The sequence below is a fragment of the Hevea brasiliensis genome, chromosome 3 (assembly GCF_030052815.1).
Source record: "Hevea brasiliensis isolate MT/VB/25A 57/8 chromosome 3, ASM3005281v1, whole genome shotgun sequence".
NCBI lineage: Eukaryota > Viridiplantae > Streptophyta > Magnoliopsida > Malpighiales > Euphorbiaceae > Hevea > Hevea brasiliensis.
In genome coordinates this window covers 110887004-110910813 of record NC_079495.1, presented here as the reverse complement: position 1 = coordinate 110910813, position 23810 = coordinate 110887004, and the positions used below count along the sequence as shown (strand labels likewise).

At 36.2% G+C, this 23810-nt stretch overlaps 2 protein-coding genes, 1 long non-coding RNA gene and 2 other non-coding genes across 7 annotated transcripts; all 5 read left to right on the top strand.

Annotated features, from left to right (window-relative positions):
* Positions 1-837: 837 nt before the first annotated feature.
* On the top strand, positions 838-2083 carry LOC110639311 (uncharacterized). Its single transcript, XR_009147769.1, has 2 exons — positions 838-1251; positions 1340-2083. It is a non-coding gene; the product is annotated as an uncharacterized LOC110639311 (long non-coding RNA).
* Positions 1819-1911, top strand: LOC131179002 (small nucleolar RNA snoR69Y). The gene has a single exon (XR_009148009.1). It is a non-coding gene; the product is annotated as a small nucleolar RNA snoR69Y (small nucleolar RNA).
* Positions 2084-2359: 276 nt separating the features above from the next.
* Positions 2360-2441, top strand: LOC131179006 (small nucleolar RNA snoR53Y). Its single transcript, XR_009148013.1, has one exon. It is a non-coding gene; the product is annotated as a small nucleolar RNA snoR53Y (small nucleolar RNA).
* Positions 2442-5710: 3269 nt separating this feature from the next.
* LOC110639307 (glycine-rich domain-containing protein 1) lies at positions 5711-10079 on the top strand. 2 transcript variants are annotated; one of them, XM_021790197.2, is made up of 8 exons: positions 5726-6076; positions 6172-6289; positions 6530-6919; positions 7183-7452; positions 8099-8625; positions 8727-8851; positions 8958-9121; positions 9229-10079. In XM_021790197.2, exons 1-8 carry the CDS (start codon positions 5889-5891, stop codon positions 9769-9771), a joined length of 2325 nt encoding a protein of 774 aa, XP_021645889.2. In that variant the 5' UTR covers positions 5726-5888; the 3' UTR covers positions 9772-10079. The 2 variants fall into 2 exon arrangements, with proteins under 2 accessions (XP_058000542.1, XP_021645889.2); XM_058144559.1 differs by lacking the exon at positions 9229-10079 and having other exon boundaries at positions 5711-6076; positions 8953-9105.
* Positions 10080-13095: 3016 nt separating this feature from the next.
* LOC110639337 (F-box/LRR-repeat protein 3) lies at positions 13096-23705 on the top strand. 2 transcript variants are annotated; one of them, XM_021790236.2, is made up of 7 exons: positions 13096-14015; positions 14186-14311; positions 14412-14516; positions 14611-15010; positions 15192-15321; positions 15413-15707; positions 23365-23705. In XM_021790236.2, exons 1-7 carry the CDS (start codon positions 13383-13385, stop codon positions 23608-23610), a joined length of 1935 nt encoding a protein of 644 aa, XP_021645928.2. In that variant the 5' UTR covers positions 13096-13382; the 3' UTR covers positions 23611-23705. The 2 variants fall into 2 exon arrangements, with proteins under 2 accessions (XP_021645928.2, XP_021645929.2); XM_021790237.2 differs by having other exon boundaries at positions 13100-14015; positions 15416-15707.
* The last annotated feature ends 105 nt before the right edge of the window (positions 23706-23810 follow it).

The following is a 23810-nucleotide window of genomic DNA, read 5'->3' as shown; positions in this document are numbered from 1 at the left end:
AGCTAGTAGCTACGAATCCATCTCAAGTAACTATATATATATATATATATATATATGTAAGAATCCTAAGCTTCTTAGCTTTGTGCAAGAAAAAGACCATCCCCCCCCAAAAAAAAAAAAACTTGGATGTCTTGCCTGAATATTTTTTTGCGCAAATTATACCATTCATATTTGATCTCCTAGGATGCATTTTGTACCTCAGTTGTTTCTTCAGTGGTCAGGTCCTCAGCTGATTTGGACACAGTGTGGGAAAATTTTCTGCCATCTGATCATCCAGAGATTCTCTCCAGATTACCATACCCTATGACTTGCTCAACCAAAAAGGAGTTGTTCCTCAGGTTATGTAATCCCATTTAATTGATGAGGGAAGAAAGGTAATTAGTCAGGTGCTTGGTTTGACTAGCCACTTAAAAGTAAGTTACTTTGTAATAGTTTAAATGTTTAGTTAGAAAATGCCAAGTGTTTATTGACATATATTAAGTATTTATTTTTTAGCTCATAAATTAAATTAAATATTATTTATTAACTTTTTATTTATAAATAGAATTCATTAGATTCAACCTTGTAATAACCACACACCACAACTTTAAATCAATGTCTTAGCCTATAATTTTAAAGGCTAGGGTGTCAGAAAAAGGCATCAAACTTCTTTACTAAAAGTATTTACTGTTTTCGAAGTGAAGGAAGTTCTTCAAAATTGATTAAAATGAAAATTTTTGTTATTATGGATTAAAAAAAGGCATGTAAATGTGGCAACTTTTAGGCTAGAAGAAGCATATGAATCACAGGGAACATCAATATATATATATATATATGGAGCAAGTGCTTGGAGTTCCCAAAGACTTATGCATGATTTTGCCTCAAAATGTTGCTACATTGACATAATTAATTAAAGTACATAGAAGAGTTTATCAATTTTGTGGCAGTAGTTAAGCCTGCTTGTGGATATACAGGCGGTGGATCAAATATGAATTCTTGATTCAAGAATTCATATTTGTTCCATCGACTGTAAATGCTCAAGTGGCCTTAAAATTCTGCCACAGGGAAGAAGAAAGAAAGAAAGAAGAACAAAAAAAAATAGAATCCTTCAAGCCGCATTATTACCAAGTGATATTTTCTAGTTTATTGACAGATAATTTCACTAGATAAATCAGTAGGCAAGAAAGGCTACATGTTGAGTTCCAGGGAGCTTTCAATTTCTTGGGCTAGTAATCCTCTCAATAGGTCCTGGGAACCCAACCTCCAGTCAAGGTTGGCACAAAAATTACATTCTCGTAAGATATGCCCAAAACTTGAAAGATCTCACCATGCTTTCATTTTCTTGGTTTTTATTTCTCAGAAGTAGCTGAACACAGAACCATTTTTTGGCTCCAATCAATGGAAGGTTCAATGACCAGATGCTATCTCCAAGAACTGATTATGGAGTCTCTCATTTTCAAATTTGCTCATTCACTAACGATGGAAGAGAAAGCTGGGAAGTGAAGATGGGCTTCAACGAGGTGGCTGGTGGGCACTTGAAAGATCAGGCCCAAGGAGTGAATTTTTATTCGAACTTTTGAGGAGTGGTAGATTTATAATCAATGGGAAATTTTAGGGGTATAGTTGGAAATACAAGACTATTAAACCCTAACCCTAGCTAGCCACTATTTGCCCCTTTATAAAACTCCGTCCCCTAATTCCTTCATCTTGGTCTCCTTGCACGCCTTTTCTGCAACGATTCTCTTTATCTATCTATCTATCTCATGTATTTCAATTCAGTTTTTTTTTTTCTTCTATTTGTGTAAAAAATTTGTGTGGTTGAATCCTTTTCCTTTTTTTGCAAGGATGATAAATGTTTTAATCCCAGCTCATTATGAGACCTCTTTCAAGGTCTGGGAATTGAATTTATCCAACATTGATCTGAGCTTTTTCTTTCTCTTTCTCTTGTGTTACCATTGTTGGTTTATTCTTTGTTGATTTATTTCAGATATTTGGTTTGGTTTGAATAGATCTGGTGATGGGTAAGGTCCATATTTCTGAATTTCAGGATCAGTACTAATTTCAGAACTGTTTATCGATGAAATACATTTTGTCTTTTTGGTTACATATTAGCATCTGGGTGTGTAAAGATACATGATAATATTCACAATTCTGTCTATTGTGATGGCATTACTGATCCTAGAGATACTATTTTTGGTTCTGTTGTGAATCTTGCAAAAGAACATTAATTTAGCAGTACTGTTCTAGGACACAGCAATTCTGGTCTGGAAGTTAAATGTTCTCTTGTTTTCCTGAATGTATGATACGCTAATTTGTGGTTTAGGGTAGATTAAGGATCACGAAACTAAGATTTTAAGTTTAGTATGATTTTGAACAAAAGGTTCCCAATGATGCTTCTTCGTGAACCATGCTAATGCTGATCATTACATGATTGAAATTATTCTCTACTTGCTGAGGGAACCTAGTTTCATTCTTCTTTTTGTTTAATTGCATTTTATTTTATGACTTTGAAGGCCTAACTGTCCATATTGAACTGGAGGTTTGTTTATGAGTTTTTTCTTTTACCAATTAGAGAAATCACTTGCAATGGTTAGGTCATTTTATGCTCTAATATGCTAAATTTTTCTTTTTTAAACTTGTTGAGAAACTTGGAATAGAAAAAATTAACAACAATGATAATTTGTGTTAACAACAAATCATCACCAGATGGAGAGATTTGTTCGAGTATTATTATGGCTTTAACGAGAAGCAGAAAGGACATGTGCATGGTGGGGTGGGTATCTCTTTTTTAATCGGAGTGTTGGGATTTTATTAGTAAAGTTTTGCGTACACAAAAGGGCCTCAGAGAATGGTTCAACCCATAAAACATAAGTTGGGTCCATGGCTCACTATAAACCCTCAATTTCTCTTAATCCTATTCTCTAGCCCTAAGGTATTGGGTTGTAGGGTTTAAAGCTGCTTTTTTTTTTTTTTAATAAAAATATTATTTTAAATATAATTAAAATAATAATTTAAAAAAAATTAATATTTTTATGATTAAAATAAATTAAATTAAATTTTTAATTATTTTTTAATATTTTTTCATTAATATATTTAAAAAAATAATTTTATCAACAAAAACAGGATCTCTAATCAGAGGAAAACAAGCATTAAAACGAATTTTTTTTATTTTATTATATTAATGTAATTAATAAATAAAATATTTATATTAAAAATATATTAAACTCTATTTTATAATAATATAAAATATTATATTTATATCTTGTAAATAAGATTATTATCTATTAATAGTTAATAATATTTAATATAAATTTAAATAAAATTAAAATTTAATCATTACATATATTATGTATTGGTTGTTTATGTGCTTTCTAATTTAAGATTAATTAATATTAATAATATACTATTTATTATTTATTTATTATAATAAATTGGGCAAAGTATAATTTGATAATAGAAAATATTTAATTATAGAGTTAAGTAATAAAAGAAGGTAATAATAAAACTTGTTAAAAAAGTAAATTGATTAATCCATCTCAAAAAAGTATAACATTATTCTTATGATAAGTGATCTAATATTTAAAAAAAAAAAAGAGTATATTCACATTATTTTTAAAGACTTTTAATTATTAAAAAATAAGGTAAATGTATTACAATTAAATTAGATTTTAAAAGCAAAGTAAACAATTCTAAATAGATGCTATTTTAAAAAAAAAAACTCTATATAGATCCTATAAAAAGTCTATGGATATATATTTTTTAGATAATAATAATAATAAAAGAATAATGCCAATCAAAATCTTGCTATTTTAAGTAGTATTTATAGACCAAAAAAAAATAAAAAAATGTGCAATAAATATTATTAAAATAAATTAATAATTTATTATCATAATACTTATCTATATTAATGTGAAAGTTTTATATTTACTTAATATAATGTTGATTTATAAAATAAAATTCATTTTATTATAAAATAAATCATCTTAACATTAGTTAAATAAAGATAATAATGATTAAAGTAAATTTAATAACTTAAATAATTAAAAAGAAAATAACATAAAAAAAATAGTAAAAAATAATCTGAATTAGTATATGAACACTTATAAGGTTTAAAATTTAAATAAATAGAAATTTAAAAATTCAAATAGTAAAATAAAATAACTAAATTAAAATTAAAAGATAATTGAAAAAGAAAAAAAAAAGAGTAGCATGTCAAAAAATTTTAAGATATATAATGTAAAAATTGAAAGGAAGTTTTTATTTTTAACAATAAAATAAAAAATTAAAAATAAAAACACCAAACATAGAATACCACAACATGATAAGATTATCAATATCCTTAGAACATTGAATTTCATTTTATTAAAATAAAATTATTTTAATGAAAATAATAATTAAATAATTTAAAAGTAATTAAAATTAAAATAAAAAGTTGAAATTATATATACTGGGGGTTGTTTGGATAAGGTGGGAGGGTGATTGAAATTGGGAAAAAGAAAAATATGAAGATAATATTTTTAAGAAAAACAAAAGAAAAGGGTCACTGTTCTTGTGAATGGTGCTTGAGGGTATCATTTTAATGTGCATAATAAAATATGACATTTCTTCCTGAAAAAAGAAGAATCATGAAGTGTTTTTTTTTTTTAAGAAGATGTGTGTTTTGGTAATATATATATATATATAGTAATAATTATATGATTAGAAGGCTAAAAATCAGGTCAAGCAAGTCGTGGCTGCCGACTCGGAAAGTCCATCTTCTTCCACAAGCAATGCCGACGAGCAACACAGGAAGAAGTCAAGCGCATTATCAACATGTAAAGCTTAAGGCCATGGTGGCCTTGAATGCGTCGAGAGCCAACGAAGCCGCAAATTTGTAACCAATGGAGCACCAAGAGCTAGAAGGACTCAGATTGTCAGTTGTTTCTCACTCATGCCATACACTCGCCATGTCCAATGATCGGAAGAAAATATATCAAACATCCCTGGGCGGCTCGGCCGAGTACTAAACTAATAGGGAGAAAGAGATGAGATCAACTCTTAGAAACTTTACTCGGCCGAGGACACGGTCGATCTTCCAGTAATTGAACCTTCTTAGCTTTGATTATGATCTGCATCAAACAAACAAAGATGAAAACAGTATGCACACCCCATCTAATAATATTGAGGAATAGACCATTGTTGGCACGGAAGGGAGACTCTCCCTGCCAGAAAGTGGCAGGAGAGAGCAATTAAAGCCATGAACAAGCTAAAAAAAAAAAAAGAACGCACGATAGCTTAGCTTTTCCTCTCTCTAAAAATTAGAGAGAATCATTTCTTTACCTTTTTCTATTTGTTTTGGAGGGGTCCAGGGTGGGTGATTCAGTCACGTAATTTGATCATCATGAACATCATGAGATGAACAGCTAGCTAAAAAGGAAGCATGTGCACATCACGTGTGGGCCATGGTCGTAAGTGATTCTCCCATAGCGAAGCGGACACCTGCAAAATGGCTCCTTTCCCTTTTAATTTAGTCCTGCCCCGATTCTTAACTTTATGATATTGACCCACTTCCATATGAGATGAAATTATCAAGTTTGTATTATAAAATATTTACTCAAATATTAAATCATTTATTCATTTATAATTATATTATTATAAAATAATTTTATTTTATTTTAATTTATAAATAAAGTGCTAAATATGTCTACTAAGAAATTTCTTTAATCCATGGGCTTCAATTGCCCGTCAAGAAAAAGCCTGGGATTCCACTTGCCACATGGTTTCATAATCTAACCTTAACTGTGTTTCTTGCAGTCTACCCAATATAAAATATTCTCCCTGTTCCTTCAGAGTTCAGACAGAATGATACGTAACTGTAACTGTAACCACCAATTGAAGCTCATGTTACTTACTTGACTAGACAGCTAACCATGTCGGCCGATATCTCTGATAACATGTCCGCCACCGCGAGAACGCTCAGCGAAATATCGGAGGTCGACACGGTGCGCCTCACTTTGGATCTTGTATCGGCTGCCAAACGAAATGTCGGATTCTTGAGAGCTGTGAGTGAGTCCCAATGGCTGCATGACAGAGCCACCGTTGTTGAAGCTATACGAAGGTCAGCTGATGAATATTTAATGTTCATTGTGAAAAGTAATCTAATTGGACGGTGAATATACATTGAATGTTCTATCTTCGCTTTTAATTTTGCAGGTATGATGAGCTTTGGATGCCGTTGATGTCTGATCTCGTAGTGGTGGGGTCAACGCCTCCTATGGTTCTTCCTCCTTTTGATATTGAATGGGTTTGGTTCTGTCACACCTTGAATCCGGTAGGTCATGGTTGAATTTTCTTTCAGTGAAGATTCTTGTTTGATTAATGGGAAATTTAGGAAAAAGCGAATATGAGAAAAAAAAAAAAAAACGAGATTCTTTTTCCCCATTCTGGTAATTTAGCTATGTATATATTTTCTTTCATTTTCTCAGCCACCAAACAAAATGGAGAAAATTTGAGCTTATTGATGGATTGGATTAATATATAATAGCTAATAACACGTATAAGTTAACTACAGGTGAGTTACAGGCAATACTGCGAGACAAGGTTCTCAAAATTCTTAGGCAAGCCAGCGATTTTCGATGAGGAAAATGAAGAGTACGCATTAATGAGATGCAAGGAGCTTTGGATGCGTAGATACCCAAATGAGTGCTTTGAGAATCAAGTTGATTCGAGCTTATTACAATCAGACCCAGTTGTTAAAAACGAAGATCTATTAAATGAAGTTACGAAGCAGAGACTTCTGTGTAGTAAGGTTTCGTGGCCATATATAAGTGAGCTTGTGTACTTGATAGCTGCCAGACAAAGATACAAGGGATTCATGCTGTATGTGTTGCAGAGATTCACAGATGGGTGTTCTCGTATAGTGCCTAGTTTGGATATCTTCCTAATGTGGATGACGCACCAGGTGAGTTTTTAATTTCTTCGCCATTATTAATTCATTCTCCCCCTCTATTCCCCAATCCGCCCCACCTCTCTCCCCAACTTTGAATCTCTATGAATTTGTCATTTCAACTGAGGCCTCACAGTTTGAGTCGATACTGAGCTAAGTCTCGTGGGTGTATTTGCTATTTTTCCGTTTTTTCTTCTGTGTTGATTAAGTTCTTGTCTTACTTTTCTTTCTTTTTGCATACTATATCCATTTCTTTGTGATTGGATTCGGATTGCCAGAGTTACCCAACTGTGTATGCTGAGGATATGAAGGAGATGGAGGGTGAAATATTGGGGAAGATTGTGGGAATGTGGCAGACTGTGAAAGAAAAAGAGGTAGAAGAGACAAAGAAAGTATGGGAAAAAGCCTTTGATCAACCTTATGAGAAAGCTGGTGGGACCATAGAGTTTCATGGGCTTGCTCCATTTAAGCCACCAGTTTATTGGGAAGTTTCTAATTCAGATGTTAACACCAAATACAAGTCCTTGCTTCCAAGGTTCCTTCTAGAGGTAAGGTTTACTACTCTCATTCCTTAATATGACTTTTTATTACTTCCAATGAGCTTGGAGAAGTTTCTAGGGCTGTGAGGTCTCTGTGTTAGAGCTCCGGTCAGAGTCAAATGAAAAAAAGATTTTGTTACTTGTATGTTTCTGACGAAGTTTATATTGGAACTGGTCTGAAATGTTTTGGTGAGAGTTCATTTATCAGACAGAAGGCAGAAGCCATTTATTCTCATTGGAAAATGCATTATTTGGCAAATTCTTAGTAGAAGCGAAGGACAATGAAACTCCAGCTCCTTCATAAAACAAAATAAATTGGATAATTCTAATAAAAATTTGGCTTATAATTAATATTTTCATTTTTCTTTCTGATTCTTGCTCATAATATGTTTGAAATTGGACAATCTTGCAAGGAATAACTAGTAGAATGCTGCTAGGTTGCTAAAATCTTCCAGAATCATAATATTCAGCCTCTGTTTATTTTAGGCAGACCACCTAATAGAAGTAGGAAGCGGTTCTGTGGTGTCATTATCTGATAGAAACCATAGGTCTTAAGTTAAAAAGCCAGCTGATTTCATTCTCTTTATCAACAAATTTTGCATATTCCCATTATTTTTAATGCCTTACATAACGAATCTTTAAATTTACAATTCAGGTGTGCATTTTTGTGAGGCTCAAATCTAGAATGAGTATAGAGGCAGTGCCAGATGATAAAAAACACAACTTTCTGCGCCTGCGAATGCTAAGATGCCACAGGGAGCTGAAGATTGATAAACCCATGTCCGGTTTCTCCTTGGATTCATGGAAGAAAGCTTCTCATCTCTATTGTGAGTTTAACACAAAAGGACTAATGCTTGAGCTTCATAAACTTGGTGGTGGGTGCTTTAAAACAAGCAAAATAGAAGACACTGCTACATTTCTTTGGAATGATTTACTAAGAGCAAACTCTCTTACTATGGAAAGAGAACTTGGTAAACAGATGAGGGTTGTTCTTTCGATAACCCCACCAGTTCAGGCATCATACTTGTTGAAATGTGTTCCTGACAGAGTCACGGATGATTCAGGGGCTATGGTATCAGATTTGATTCTGAGAATGAATCATTACAAGCCTCAAGAGGGTCGGTGGCTATCTCGCACTGTTCTTGATCATGCAGGGAGAGAATGTTTCGTAGTTCGAATAAGGTAACCTTGTTTGGACGTATTTTCTGTGGTTTTGAATGATTAGACCATGTGAAAATTCTTTTTTCATTAGTTGATAAGGTAAATTTTGGATTGAATTCTAGAGTGGGAGGAGGGTTTTGGAGGAGAGGAGGTGAAACCCCATCAGCTGTGAAATGGGAGGATAGGATCATAGAGGTACGCGAAGGTTCTTGGTCATATGTGGCTGGTTCGATTGGTAAAGCACCTGGTAATATGTTGTCTATTAGTCATGCCATTGATGACCTTAATCATTTCTTTTGGATCCTCCATTCTTTTTGAAGTTGATTTGGTGGTGGTGTTGCCATCTAGTACAGAGAAAGTAGTAGGAACAGCTACACCAAAAGAGCCTCAAGAAAATTGGCAAGCTTCTTGGTGTTTCTCAACAGGAGAAGAATTTTCAGTAAGTTGGCAATCACCATCAACATCATTGTGTGACCTGAGGTTTTGTTTAACAAATCAAACATCTCCAGATTCAACGGTAAGTCAGATCTCTCTATGCTTAATGAACATTAAAAAATAATCCAACCAACATTTTTATGTGAAATGAATTCCCATAACAAAACAGCCATATATATTAATTTGCAGGTGAAACTGTTGAAAGGGAGGAAAATGCAATATCAAGCCAAGAAAATTAGATCAGAAAGTAAAGAACTAGAGAAGCAGAACAAGGAAGTCAATAACAATGAAGAGGAAGAAGAAGATGAGGAAGGCTTTGTGACGCTTGTTCGGTTCACTGAAGATAACCCAACCGGAAGGGCAACAGCTCTACTCAATTGGAAGTTGCTGATAATTGAAGTATTGCCTGAAGAGGATGCAGTTCTGGCAATTCTACTGTGCATTTCAATCCTTAGAAGTGTATCAGAAATGAGAAAGGAAGATGTGGGAAACTTACTGATTAGGAGGAGATTAAAAGAAGCAAAACTTGGAAGCAGAGATTGGGGTTCAGTGATACTTGATCCTTCTTCATTTTCATCATCAATTTCTTCACCTTATCTTGAGCCCTGGTATTGGAATGCCAAAGCAGTGGTTACATCAGAGACAGGTCCTAATGCAACAAGGCAACCTGCTACTAATTATTCTCCAGTAGAAGGTGGTGATAAGTTGTATAAGCGTGGGATTATCACATAACAAAAATAACACAAATTCATATGAGTGAAAACTAGTTTGGAATCTGTAGGCATCATCTTAGTTGGGCTTTGCCAAGCTTCTTGGGACTGAATGGGCTTTATATCAAGTGTCCATATGAATGGTGGCCCATAGGAAACAAGTAGAAGATGACCTCCAAGTCCATATAAGAGGAAGTGGGTTGGGTATTTTTTTAGAGTAGAGAGAGAAAAGGCAAACAAAGAATAAATCTATTTTTATTAGGCGATTTTCGGCCATTTAAATTTACATTGTATCATGCAATAAGATTTTCTTTATTGTTCTAGAGAAATGTGGAATGTGGTTCGGTTTCCATGGATTGAATGGTTAGATTATATTTTATACAGATTATTCAGGAAAAGAAGAAAAAAGCAAAGCAAGTTGAAGAATATTCGAAATTTATAATAGAAAGTGGTGGATTTCAAATTTTATTTCAAGTAGATATGGTTTCAACTTCCTATAATGCGTTTGCCTTATCCCTCCCCAAAACAAATATTAGGTTCTTGCATCTTCCCCTCATAGGAAAAAGATTGAAACAAAAGCTGATACTGTTATAAGATTTTCAGCTTAATTAAATTTAAATACATAAGTTTAAATTCTTAATTAAAATTAAATGAAAAAAAAATTAAAGAGTGAATGTAATTAATTTCTTTTTTCAAAAAAAACTTTTTTATGTAAGCCAATTTTTCCAAATGGAATGGAATTTAATTTATCATTAAAGTTCTATTCCTTATCTAAACGGTTGGACCGGAGCCAAAACAGTGGCCGAGACCAAATAATCAATCAAAAAGGTCATGTTGTGGGCTCCATTAGCCATCAGCCCATCCACTGCCACGTCAACGTTGAACGGAGATAGGTACGGTCTTTGCACGTCCTTTGGGTCCCACAAAACGCACCGTACACCAACAGTGAATTAAAAAAAAATCATACGGCTTACGTAGGAGGTGCGGTACAGTCGGGCGTACACCACCTTTTTTTTCGCTTTTCATTTTTTTATCCCCTCCTCCTTTCCACTTTCACATCAAATACTCACCACCTCCTCCAGGTACCACGTGTTCCCACTCCTAATCACGGGACCATCTATCGGCAATTGATCATTTCTATTCAATTCTTCACGGCATAATCATTGCATCTACTTGTCTGAGTTCCCAAAATGCCCCTCCCCTTCTTTCCCTGCACTGTAATTGTGTACGCGTAGAATATTCACAAAAAAATTACCGTACCCGGACAAATTATTCAAATTACTACAATTAATCGCTTCTCTTTTTTTACTGTAATATTCGAAAAAAAATTTTATTGATTGAAATGATGTTTAATTTTTTTCTCCTAAAGCCACAACGAAAATTGTTTATTGGATCCCACCATATATTTTTTAATGATTAAACTTAAGTTATCTAATAAAAAATATAATCACTTAATTATTATAGACAATCGTTAAATTTCATCCATCATCCCTCAATTTTAAGGATTAATTCAGAAATATTTTTGAACTTCAATTTGAATTATAAAATTACTTAAATTTCAATTTAATATTATCCAATGTTCCTTATGTCACTTTTCGATGAGAACTCTAATTAGATGTTAATGTGGACATGTTTATATGATATACAAAAAATAAAAAAGGCTTCACTTTCTATCATACGGCATTTTAATAATAAAAAAAATATTATTTTTCTCTCTAACCCTCTCTCTTCTCTTTCTCACTTCAATATCTGATTTTTCTCTTTCCTAATAGCAGATTCCCTTTTTTTTTCTTCTCAATCTCATGTCATCCATGATTCTATGCTGCTTCAAACCCTAAAATCTTATGCTTGATAGGTGATGACTCATTTGCCTTTAGCCACACTCTTCTTTACTCAAATTCAATTCTCCCTTTTTATCTTCTCTCACGTCATTTACGCTCTGCCTATAACTCGCCTTTTCACTCATTTTCTCATATCCTCAGTCATTTTTTCATCTATGCTTTGCATTCTTTCATCCCTTTTTTTATTGTCTTCATTTTGCTTAATATCTTAAGGCGATTCAAATTATTGCACCTCTATTTCTCGAAGGTTGAAGCCTTGCAATCTCACAAACCGTGCTTTGCTTGTTATGCAGGAAGGTTCCAAAATCCTCACATTCATAGAATTAGCCTCTCTTACCTCTGTTTCTCAAAGTCTTAAACTTGTTCTTCCTCTTATTGATCGTTAGCCTCTGCCTTCCCTTTAGTTCTTTAGTAATTGAAATTTTGTGTTCATTTGAGTAGGAATTTTGTTAATTAGTTTATATTCTAATCAATTTTGTTAATTGAGTTAAAATTCAGCCTCCCTCCACCTTCCTCATCTCATTATCTGGCTCTTTATCTTACTTAGAGCTCATGCAATTTGGTTCTTCAGTGGTTAAAATTTTATCTCATATTTTTCACTTGGGGTGAAATTTGTTAACTGATTTTTATAGCATTGAATTAATTTTATTAATTTAGGTTTGTTCTGTGAGATAGATTAATTTTGTTGGTGTTGATTGATTAATTTTGTTAAATTTGATTATGATTGATGTGGCTGTGTATTGTGATGAATGATTATTTATATTGCATATCGGTTTAATTTTTTTTTTCTTTTGAGTTTTGATTTTCATTTTTGCATGCATTTGGGTTTGTTTGAAACACATATGATTATGTTTTGTTATTGATTTTGATTTAATCTGATGGAATGAATATAGATTTTGGATGTTTCATAAAGGAATAGTAAAGTTACAGCAAAGGGAGAGAAGAGAAAGGGTAAGAGAGAATTTTTTTTTTATTATTAAAATGTCATGTGACTGATAGAAAAGTTTTTTTATTATTTTTTTATTTTATATGGGTGTGTCCATGTTAACATCTAATCGAAACTCCATTAGAAAGTGATATGAAAAATTTTAAATGGTATTAAATTAAAATTTAAATATTTTTAAAATATAAATTAAAATTTAAAGATATTATTAAAATAATTTTTAAAATTGAGGTACAGAGTGTAAAATTTAATCTATAGTCAACCCTTGTCATAATAAATAATAAAATAATTAATATTGTGAAACAAATATTAATTTCTTACCTCAAATCAGCTTGACTTACCCAATCTTCTCTTTTTTATTACTGTAATATCCAAGGTCACTTTGGTCTTTTCGGTGACCAGCTGAAGTGATATTTGTGTTTTTCCTAACCCCCGAGCCAGCAATTCCAAAAGTAGTAGTTTGCCACGTAACCAAAGTCAAGTGAAAAACCATCCTCTTGTGGTCATGCATACACCATATAATTGCTCTATCTCTGGTCTCTCCTCATCCGCCTCGCCTTAAACATAACTATTTCTGCAACTGCATCACCTAATAAGTTCAGATTTCCTCATTTAGTAAACAGGTTTCCGACACAATGAATTGGATCCATAAGACCCGTCTCGGCCAGTTTCGGACACTCTTGAAGCGCATCCACCACCCTCTCCTCCACCTCCGCCTCCTTTTCTTGTTCGTCCCTACCTGAAAAAAAAAAAAAAATCCCAAAAACCTTAATTTTTTCAAATCAGAAAAAAAAACAACCTTATTATTTGCAAATTCATTTGAAAAAACATAAAGAAAAAGAAAATCCAATGTCGTCTGAATCCATACTCTCGGTCTTAACGGAGGATTTACTTGTTCGAATCAATGACAAACTCAATGACGAGTTAGATCGCAAAACGTGGCGACTCGTTTGCAAAGAATTCCTTCGAGTCGAATCACTAGCTCGTAAAACTCTCCGAGTGCTCCGCGTCGAGTACTTATCAGTTCTTCTTCGTAAGTACAGTAACATTGATACCCTGGACCTCTCCGTGTGTCCATGTATTGACGACGGGATGGTGTCTCTGCTGCTGAGTGGTGAGTCAGAGGGATGGGCGCTGTGGAAGCTGAAATCTTTGAACCTGGGTAGGGCCACCGGCTTGAAATTCTCAGCGATGGAGATGCTGATACGGGCTTGCCCGTTTCTGGAACGGCTCGATGTGTCGTACTGTTGCGGGTTCGGAGACAGGGAGGCGGCGGCAATATCGTGTGCTGGAGGTTTGAGGGAGCTGAAGATGGATAAGTGCTTGGGAGTCAGTGATGTTGGGTTGGCGAAGATAGCTGTGCGGTGTGGAAGATTGGAGAGGCTAAGCTTGAAGTGGTGCATGGAGATATCTGATCTGGGTATTGATCTTTTGTGTAAGAAGTGCCCCGAATTAAAGCATCTTGATGTGTCTTATCTCAAGGTTTGTAGCCTACTTTATTTTTTTTTTAATCCATTTTGGGGAAGCAAAAAAATGCTGGATTTGGACACGTTTCGTCTCCCCTAAGGTTCTCTTGGCAATCTAATTGATCTTGTGTGTGTGATGTGTCGATTCTTGAAGTGAAATTTGATACGTGTGTGGGATCACTTCAGGTGACGAGTGAATCCCTTCGTTCTATTGCCTCTTTGCCAAAGCTGGAGGTTTTGGCTATGGTGGCATGCCCTTTGGTGGATGATTTTGGATTGCAATTTCTGGAAAATGCTTGTCCTTTGCTACAGGTATGATATTTTTATGCAGCGGGGTGAAATTGGAACCATCTTGGTGTATATAGGTAATCAACTTAAATTGTTTGTGATTTGCATACCTTTTTCACTGCAGGAAATTGATGTGTCAAGGTGTGATTGTTTGAGTTCGTCCAGCTTAATTTCCGTAATTAGAGGACATAGCGGACTTAGGCAGATAAGCGCTGCTTACTGCTTTTCTGTAAGTAAATCATGGAATCTGGTGGCTGTTTGGGTATAACTACATTTTTTTTTTTATTTGATGAACCAAGTTTGGTTATTTTTCTTGCCTTTAGGAGCTTTCCCCTGCTGTCCTCCACTACTTGAAGGATTTGAAGAATATGAGCACGATTATAATTAATGGGGCTTGTGTTTCAGACACTGTTTTCATGACTATGAGTAGATATTGCAGGTCTTTGGCTGAAATTGGGTTGAGCAAATGCATAGGGGTGACCAACATGGGCATTATTCAGCTTGTCTCTGGCTGTATCAATTTGAAGATCCTCAGTTTAATATGTTGTCATTCCATAACTGATGCTGCAATTTCTGCTATAGCAGACTCTTGTAGGAACCTTGTGTGCCTGAAGTTAGAGTCTTGTAATATGATCACTGAGAAGGGTGTTGAACAGCTTGGATCACATTGCTCGCTGCTTGAGGAGCTTGATGTCACTGATTGTTCTGGCATAAATGACAGAGGTAAGCTTTCAAGATATTCAATAGCATTTGTGGCCTTATTATTCTGTTATTTGAGTTATAACTTTATTCTTTGTTCATAGTTTCAGATTCACAAAATGGAGTTTTTTATCTGTCTCTAACAAAAGTTTTGTCATCTTCTCTTGTTCAATTAGACTTGAATGTAGATGCTTTTCTCTTGCAGGGCTTGAATGCCTCTCTAGATGTTCAAGACTTGTATGCTTGAAATTAGGACTTTGCGCAAACATATCAGACAAAGGACTGTTTTATATTGCTTCTGATTGTTCAAAGCTTCATGAACTGGATCTATACCGGTAATGTAAAGCCCTGTAATAAAGTTCGTATCGTATTCAAATGTTTTTAGCTGGTAGAAAAATGAATTCATTCTTTCTTTTGTGGATTCAGCAGTACTGGTATTGGAGATGATGGTTTAGCTGCTTTATCGAGTGGTTGCAAGAAGTTGAAAAAGCTCAACTTGTCATACTGCAATAATATTACTGATAGAGGGATAAAATTACTTGGCTATCTGGAGGAGCTATCTGATGTGGAATTGAGAGGACTTGGCAAAATCACAAGTGTAGGTTTGACAGCCTTTGCAGCCAAGTGTAAGACACTAGCAGATTTGGACTTGAAGCATTGTTGGAATATTGATGATAAGGGATTCTGGGCACTTGCCTATTACTCACAGAACCTGCGTCAGGTATTGAATCCAGTTAATTGAATTATGTTTCTCCTGAAATTTCATTAATGTGCTAAACTTCAGTAATAGGAAAAAAACTACAAAAATCTAGTTTCTGTATCTATGGGGTAACATAAAATGAGAATAATACTTGGGAGAAACCTTAACTCCCATCCCCACAACCAAAGCTTTTGATGCTGCTGGGAAGCTTCAATGGGCTAGGTTTACTTAGTTAACAGAGTCTTCAAGTTCAAATCATTTTTAGATCATTTAGATCTTCATCCCTGTTACAATCACCAAATTCATCACCCTTCATCTGTGTCAAATTCTCTACATTGGACTCACTTAAATAAGAATGAAGGCGTAAGGATTAAATGTTAAATGGATGAAGATGAATGTGACACGGTTTATGATAGAAAGACTGGATGTGACCCAGTAGCAGAGCTTGGATTTTATATTGGGAGGGGCCAAATAAATAATAAAATATGAGTATAATAATATCTAAATTTTGTTGTACATATAATTCTACTATAATCAAGAACTTGCAAATTTTCTAAAGAATAGAACTTAGATTAGCTAATAAATAACTTGTAAAACAAATTAAAATATTACTAATCTATTAGCAAACAATTTAAATTCATAATCAAGTATTTGAGATATTTATAATTAAAAGAATGAATTGGGGTTCATTAATTTAAATTTTAAAATTGTATTTTCTACATTACATGCACAGTTGCACATATTATAGTAGAAATATTTGTGACCTTTCCTAATTTAAAATCAAAATTAAATGAAAGTTCAAATACCATCTGACAATAGCAATATTATTTTAGTTGTTATTTTTGGATGGCAAACCAATGAGAACAAGCGTTGTCCACCTGTTACCCTACAAAACCTAAAAAAGGTGGATTTGTTTCCATCACTTGTAAATACCATATTTTGGCCGACCTGGACCTTTTTTTTAAATCGAAACTTTATTATCCGTTCTCGACCGATGTCCCGATCACAAGGTAGCTTTTCCGAACTTACCGATTGCTCGTCCTTGGAACAAATCGATCTCACGCTCAAGTTAGACTGCTTTCCAATCTCTTGGTCTTTATCAGATGAGTTCGAGTCAACATTGGGTCTCTGGACAATCCAATCTTGCCTACTGATATTTTCCGTTCTCTCTATACAAATATCGCAGAACTTCATTTGGCTAATGTTGTGATCGGGCTTCTCGCTTGAATGCCGCAGATATTCCTTAAAATGAAGTTAAGGTTTCTATCCGGTCTAATAATGGTTCCGATCTTAAAAGTTCAAGTCAGTGTCAAATCTTTGCAATTCTAATATTTTAAAGTTTCATCTGGTATTTAGTCATGGCTTCGTCCGATCTTATATTCGTGTATAATGTTTTTCCGATCTCTTATCTTTTGATTAATAATTGCTCTCAAGTTTAATGTTCAACTACATTCAATCAATTAAGTATTCAGACAATTTTGTTTGGATGCTTTTCGATCTCATCAAGAAATTTAACATAAAAAGCTTCGATTCATTTCAAAATAAAAATGTACAAGTCATTCGGCAGGAGGGTCTCACCCAACCTGCTCTCCGGGTATAGTATCAGTTCTCTCATCCTCTCTCTCTCTCTCTCAGGCTCCTCCTTGCTCTCCTCCTCACCCCTAGGGACAAGATCCACCATCCAGGAGAACTCTTCCTCAGGATAGCGCCTTACAAGCTCGGCCAGAAGATCGCCATGCGCATTCACATAAGCACCAGCTTCCTTCGTCACGGCTTCTTCTTCTTTCACTCTGATCTCCTCAGTAAGGTGAGTGACATCGGCAGTTCGGCAGACCCGAACTTCTTCGATTTCTCGCTCCAGTTCGGCTATCCTATCCTTATAAGATTTCGTCCGACCCTCGATCTCAGCGATGTAGTCCTGAGCAGACGAAAGTTGGGATTTGGCGGAAGTCGCGTCCTGGACCGCCTTCGGAATTTCCTGTCTCAAGAGATGAACATTTTCTCTGATTATATGTTGATTCACAAGGCTCTCTACGCTCAAGCTCATCGTCTGAGCTAGGAGATCATCAATGCTATTCGGAGTTAGCCTATTCCGATCATCATGGAAGTAGATGGTGGCACCCAAAACTTTGGCCAGGCCAGGATTCCCCCGAACCGAGCGATTCTTCTCTAGCGAGTGAATGAAGACCTGGGCACCACGAGAAAGGATCCTCACAGCAGGTTGGGAAGACCCTCCCTCTGCACTTGAAGAGACCGGCGGAGGTGGCGGTTCATTCTTTCGAGGAGGGGAAGGAGCGATCTCTACCTCTGGGATCGGCTGTCTTGAAGGTCGGGACGAAGAGCCCTGCACTTCTGCCGAGTCTCGCCCTGGCGTCTGGGATACCGGCATACCGCAGCAATCTTCATTTCTCGCACTTTTCGGGCGACCTCTCTTTTTCGCTTGCGGCTCTTTTTCGCGCCCTCGCCTCCAGCCATACCTGTATGGAAAACAAGTTAGTGAGATCACCTAAGTCAACAGGCTAAAAATTTAGGTTATACCGATCCCGGGTCCGATGTTAGAGAGCTGCAGCTCATAATCCTCATGGGCGATCATCTGCATTAGCCACCACTTCAGTTCGGCCATAACTGCATCTAGACATGAATATTTGTGACTAGCCGCCTGATCCTTCAATTCCTTTATTATGACGTCCTCGTCTCTATTTAGGGCGATCTTCTTTGGAACTGAAGGGTCAGGTACTGCCAACTGCATGGGATACCCTCGAAGCCGTTCGGAATCTTACTCCTTAATATAAAGAACCGGTTCTTTCAATTCTTCAATGAAGAAGGGAGATCGATAAAAAGCCTACAGTGCGGTTTGACTTGAAAAAATCAATACTCGTCGTCCTTTTGCCGAGTGAGTCTATACAACTCAGCAAAAACTTTGCTGTAGGCTTGAGCTTTTTAGTTCGGCATAAGCCTCTGAAAGCCACCAGAATCCGCTAAGAGTTTGGGTGCACTTGGGCTACGGACACTTGATGAAACTTCAGAACGGTTCTAAAGAATTCGTTCAGGGGGGACCAAAGCCCGGCCTTCAATTGTTCTTCATATACCATGATCATGTCGTTTTTTTCAAAGAAATGATCAACTCGGTGATCGCCATGACATCTGATGAGCTTGAAGGAGTCAGTCTGAAGGTTGTATTCTTGATTAATGGACCGCAGATCGATTTCCTGGAGGACTGACGGCCACTCATCTACGGGTAAGTTTTCTTTCCCTGAAGAAGATGCTTGTTTTGATTGGGCCGCCCGACCGTGGGCTGAGACAGAAGTCGTAGAAGGTTCGGGTCGCCCGCTCGGCTTGACCACCTCAACTTTGTCCGACGTCCACGAGATGTGAACGGAGGGAGGACTAGCAGCTTTCTGACCGTCGGTACCTCTCATTTTCAGAAAAACAAAAAGAAATTAACTGAGAAAAGATTGAAACCCTTACCAGAGTACAAATTGGTGCCTGAAAACTTAAGTAAACGAGAGGAAGTGTTGAAATCGCTAAGGGAAGGTCTAAAAATGACATAAGGAAATAAATGACTCACCTTTCCCCTATTTATATCCATCTGAGCATTAAATGCTCACGAAGTCTCAAGTGACGCATCGGTTAGCGGGACCGGGCCACCTCTTTGACACGTCGCAAGAAGGTTCCAGAAATATAATAAAAATCGGATAAATGAGATCGGTTAACTAAGGTCATTGGATTAAACAAATTTCCAAACCCACGGATCGGCGAATGGCGATTCTTCTAGGGATCAGATCGGGGTACACTTATCAGAGATCAGAAAAATAATTAATGCAATAACAAAACAAAAACATTCAAATAAAAATTTCATTTCATTTTCAAAAGATCAGATTACATCATTTGGGCGATCTCAAAAGATCTGATTACATCAGTTGGGCGATCTCTAAAAATCAGCATTACATTCTACCTAGCTTAAGACTACTCCGAGGCCCAGAATGCTGGCCTATGTCAAAGCTTAGTCTTGTGGCTGAATCAAAAGATGTGCAGCTCAGTTAGGGTGACTATGACTTTCATGATACTGAGCGGAGTCATTGCCGATGTCATCGACCAGAACTGAGCTGCAGTCGGAACGCCCGATGTAGTTGGAAGCCAAATGAACTTTAAGAGGCGGTCATCGACATCAAGATTGAAATTAGCAGTCCTCTTATCCGAGATTGGTCTACCGATTGTACCGATAGACCGATTCAAGATCGGCACGGACGTCACTTTCGATCTTGATCGGTAAATTAGTCCGGTTCTCTCACTGTCATTAGATGACGTTCTCATAGGTCTCCGATCGCCGGGGTCAAAAACTTTCAAGTGAGGGGCGAAGGAGATAGTCGGAAAAAGATCAAAATGGCCAATCATAATTAGAATTATCACCGGAAAAGCTAGAATTGGGGAAGGGGTGTATTGAAAATAAACTGAAAAAGGAAAAGTGAAGTGTGAAGGTGATTTCCTATTGCTGCATATATATAGGGCCTTGGCATTTATTGCATACAGAACCCGAAGCGGATGCATCGATAACTGAAGAATTTATTGCTTTGACCAATGCAAGTTAGATAGAGAGGAAAGATCAGGAATGAGAGATATCGGAAAATAAGAGGGGACTCGATGCAAGAGATAGAGGTCGGAATAATGATCCCAAAAGGGGGTGGTCATAATGGGAAGATCGGAAGAAACAGGAGATGACCTATAGAGATCGGAGAACGTAGAGGGGTTAAATAACTTCCAATTAACTCTCTTCATCGTCAGATCCGAGTTAGTTAAAGCATTTGCAGGCATGATCAGATCCTCACCACGCATCTCATTTGCAAGGACGCCTTCCTAGCCGCCAGACGCCAAAGCAGTTAAAGCAACCCTGTACATCTCGATCTCCACCGTTGATTATAATTGTAAGGATGGATCTGGAGCCCTTAGATTAAAATTAGATGACAGATTTGGTGCCTTTTATCCCCAGCCTTTGGATTCATTTCATTAGGCAAGACCCTGGACCGTTGGATTAAGAAGAGAAAGGACGGATATTCTGAACGGAATCCCGACCCTCCATTTTGATTCTCTTTAATTCTCAGACATCGGATTATGTCCTTTTGAATCTAAGCTCTCCGTCTCCCCCTGGTAAGATCTTGACCCTTCATTTTGGGCACCCGTTCCCTATAAATACCTGCATGCAACATTGTAGAAGGGACGAAAAAAAGAGGAAGGTGGTGATTATCGTAGAAAGACTCTGGATTTTGATTCAGTCTTGCCATTTTGAGCTTTCGAAGTATTGAGAAACTTTAGAACCAGTTTTCTGAAGTATTTCACTAAAAGGAGCTCTAAATCCTGAGATTTTCATTTTTAGTGTCTGTGCATTACTTTGTGAAACCATTTTCGTTTCGCTTCATTCCTACCCGCCTTAGTATCTGTGCACTGCTTTTCGAGCTCAACCTTGTCCCGATCTGTTCTCATTACCCTGAGTAAGTTCAAGTCCTTAAGCCTTCAGCTTTCACCTCCGCAAGATTAGTGGATACCGGAGTCAGCTCATCTGTCTCCTCAACTTTCCACAGATAAGCGTCTGCACTGTCGTTTTGTTAAATACCCTTGGTTTGTTTTCTCCAGTTGTCTTTTAGAGTTTCCTTTATATTCAGTTACATTAAGTCTCAGAATAGGCTCGAAGTTATTTCTGTGTCTTCTTTTTCTATTCATTCGCAAATTTCATTTATCGTCACATAGTTTTTATTTTCTTCGAGAGTAGACATTCAAGTCGTAGGTGACTTGAAAATACTCTAAAAGAGTATAGGCAGGGATACTTTAACATGAGAGTTTTGGTTTGAATAAATGAAAAATGATAAAGGAAGAAAGGTGTATCAAAGGTCAGATAGGTTGGAAGCAAAATTAGGACAAATAAATAAGTTATAAGATCGGGCCTTGGAATGAACCCAGTCGATAAGACAATAGATCGGGAACTAAGATAAGTTCGGGTCCTGGGCGAGCGACTAAAAGAGATCTGGGGAGAGTTCTTATCCGAGTTCTCAACTAAATTCTTAACATTAAGAGTTCGGGGGAGAGTTCTTACCCGAACTCAGTCTAATCTTTAACGAATACATTAAGAGATCGAGGGAGAGTTCTTACCCGAGTTCTCAATTAAATTCTTAACACTAAAAGATCAGGGGAGAGTTCTTACACCAGTCCTCAATTAAAATCCTTAAAACTAAGAGATCCGAGGAGAGTTTTTACTCGAGTTCTCAATTAAATTCTTAACACTAAGAGATCGGGGGAGAGTTCTTATCCGAGTCCTCAATTAAAATCCTTAAAACTAAAAGATCGGGGGAGAATTCTTACCCGAGTTCTTAATTAAATTCTTAACATTAAGAGATCGGAGGAGAGTTCTTACCCGAGTCCTTAATTAAAGTCCTTAAAACTAAGAGATCAGAGGAGAGTTCTTACCCGAGTTCTTACCCGAGTTCTCAACTAAATTCTTAAAACTAAGAGTTCGGGGGAGAGTTCTTACCCGAACTCAGTCTAATCTTTAACGAATACATTAAGAGATCGGGGGAGAGTCCTTACCCGAATTCTCGGTCAAAATTTTAATAAAATATGTGGAGATCGGGGAAGAGTTCTTACCCAAAATCTTCTGCTTAAATTTTAACAGAACACATTAAGAGTTCGGGAGAGAGTTTTTACCCGAATTCTCTTAGCTTAAATTCAAGCTAAAATATCATAACTTTAATATTCGAATTAACTCCCAACAAAAATCCATTACACAACACCTATTCACTGAAGGATCATCTCATGTACTCGTGTTCTTTGGCAACCCTAAATAGTGAGATATCAAATATTCATTTTATCCGCACAAAGGATTAACATCATCACTTTACCCTCTAAACTAATAATTTATAAAGAGCATAATATTAAATCTGCTTACCCTCATCGAGGAACGAGATGGGGTGCCTAACACCTTCCCCACCCGTATACGGACCCCGAACCTAGAATCTCTGTTTTCAAAGTGGATTTTAATTTAAAAAAAAATGGTTTTCTTTAATTTCCTTTAAAATTAAAATGGCGACTACTCACTTTTCCTATTTCAGTGAGAATTCGTCCGGCGACCACAAAACCCTTGCGACATCACTGCTAGGGTTTTCTGATCCTGCTTTTAATTCTTTGCCATCGAAAGAGTTGAGCACTAGTTCTCTATCTATTTCAATTGTAAATTCCTCTATCTATTCCTTATGACACGTTAGGAAGTCACCAAGAGTCCCCTTATCCATTTTTGATCAAATTGAGTATTTGTACTATCCTAATTCACATAGAAAATGTGAAAATCTATTTTCACTTCTGATGGACCCACTCTTTTCTGGATTTATTGTCAACACCTTTGTCATATATATTTTGAGTACTTGATGGTTATATGTCATTAATGGTTCCTCAATAGGGAATATTTAGTAATTTCTGATTCAAATTGAATGACCATTAGAGTTCCTTTTGAACATGTTAGGAGAAGTGGTGAACGTGAATATGCTGTAAGAAAATGGAGCTCTGTATCATTTTCTATGCTTTTGTATTGTCTTGTTTTTATTTTCTATAGCTATGTGTTGTTAAGGGTTAGCTTGATTCTGGGTTAGGTAAATTAACTCCATGCGGAAACATTGAAACTCTTTGATGGTGGCAGATAAACTTGAGCTACTGCAATATATCGGACATGGCATTATGCATGATGATGGGAAATCTGACACGATTGCAAGATGCAAAACTGGTGCTTCTTAAAAATGTCACTGTGGCAGGGTTTGAGCTTGCACTTAGGGCTTGCTGTGTCCGTATCAAAAAGGTTAAGTTAAATGCCTCTCTCAGGTTCATGTTAACTGAGGAAATACTTGGGATTTTACATGCCAGGGGTTGCATAATCAGATGGGATTAGAACCACATGTACTGGCCTACTGGGAGATAATAAACACCCACGGCCTGGGACTTACTTTAAAAATCCAATGAAGCTTTCAATGAGTTCTTCCCTAATTTATGATTTATCTTCTACTCCCTTGATCTTTCTCTTCTCACTAACTGCCAGCAGAATTCTATGTACCTTTTCTTCTGCTTGTCCTTCTCTTGAACACTGCCAAA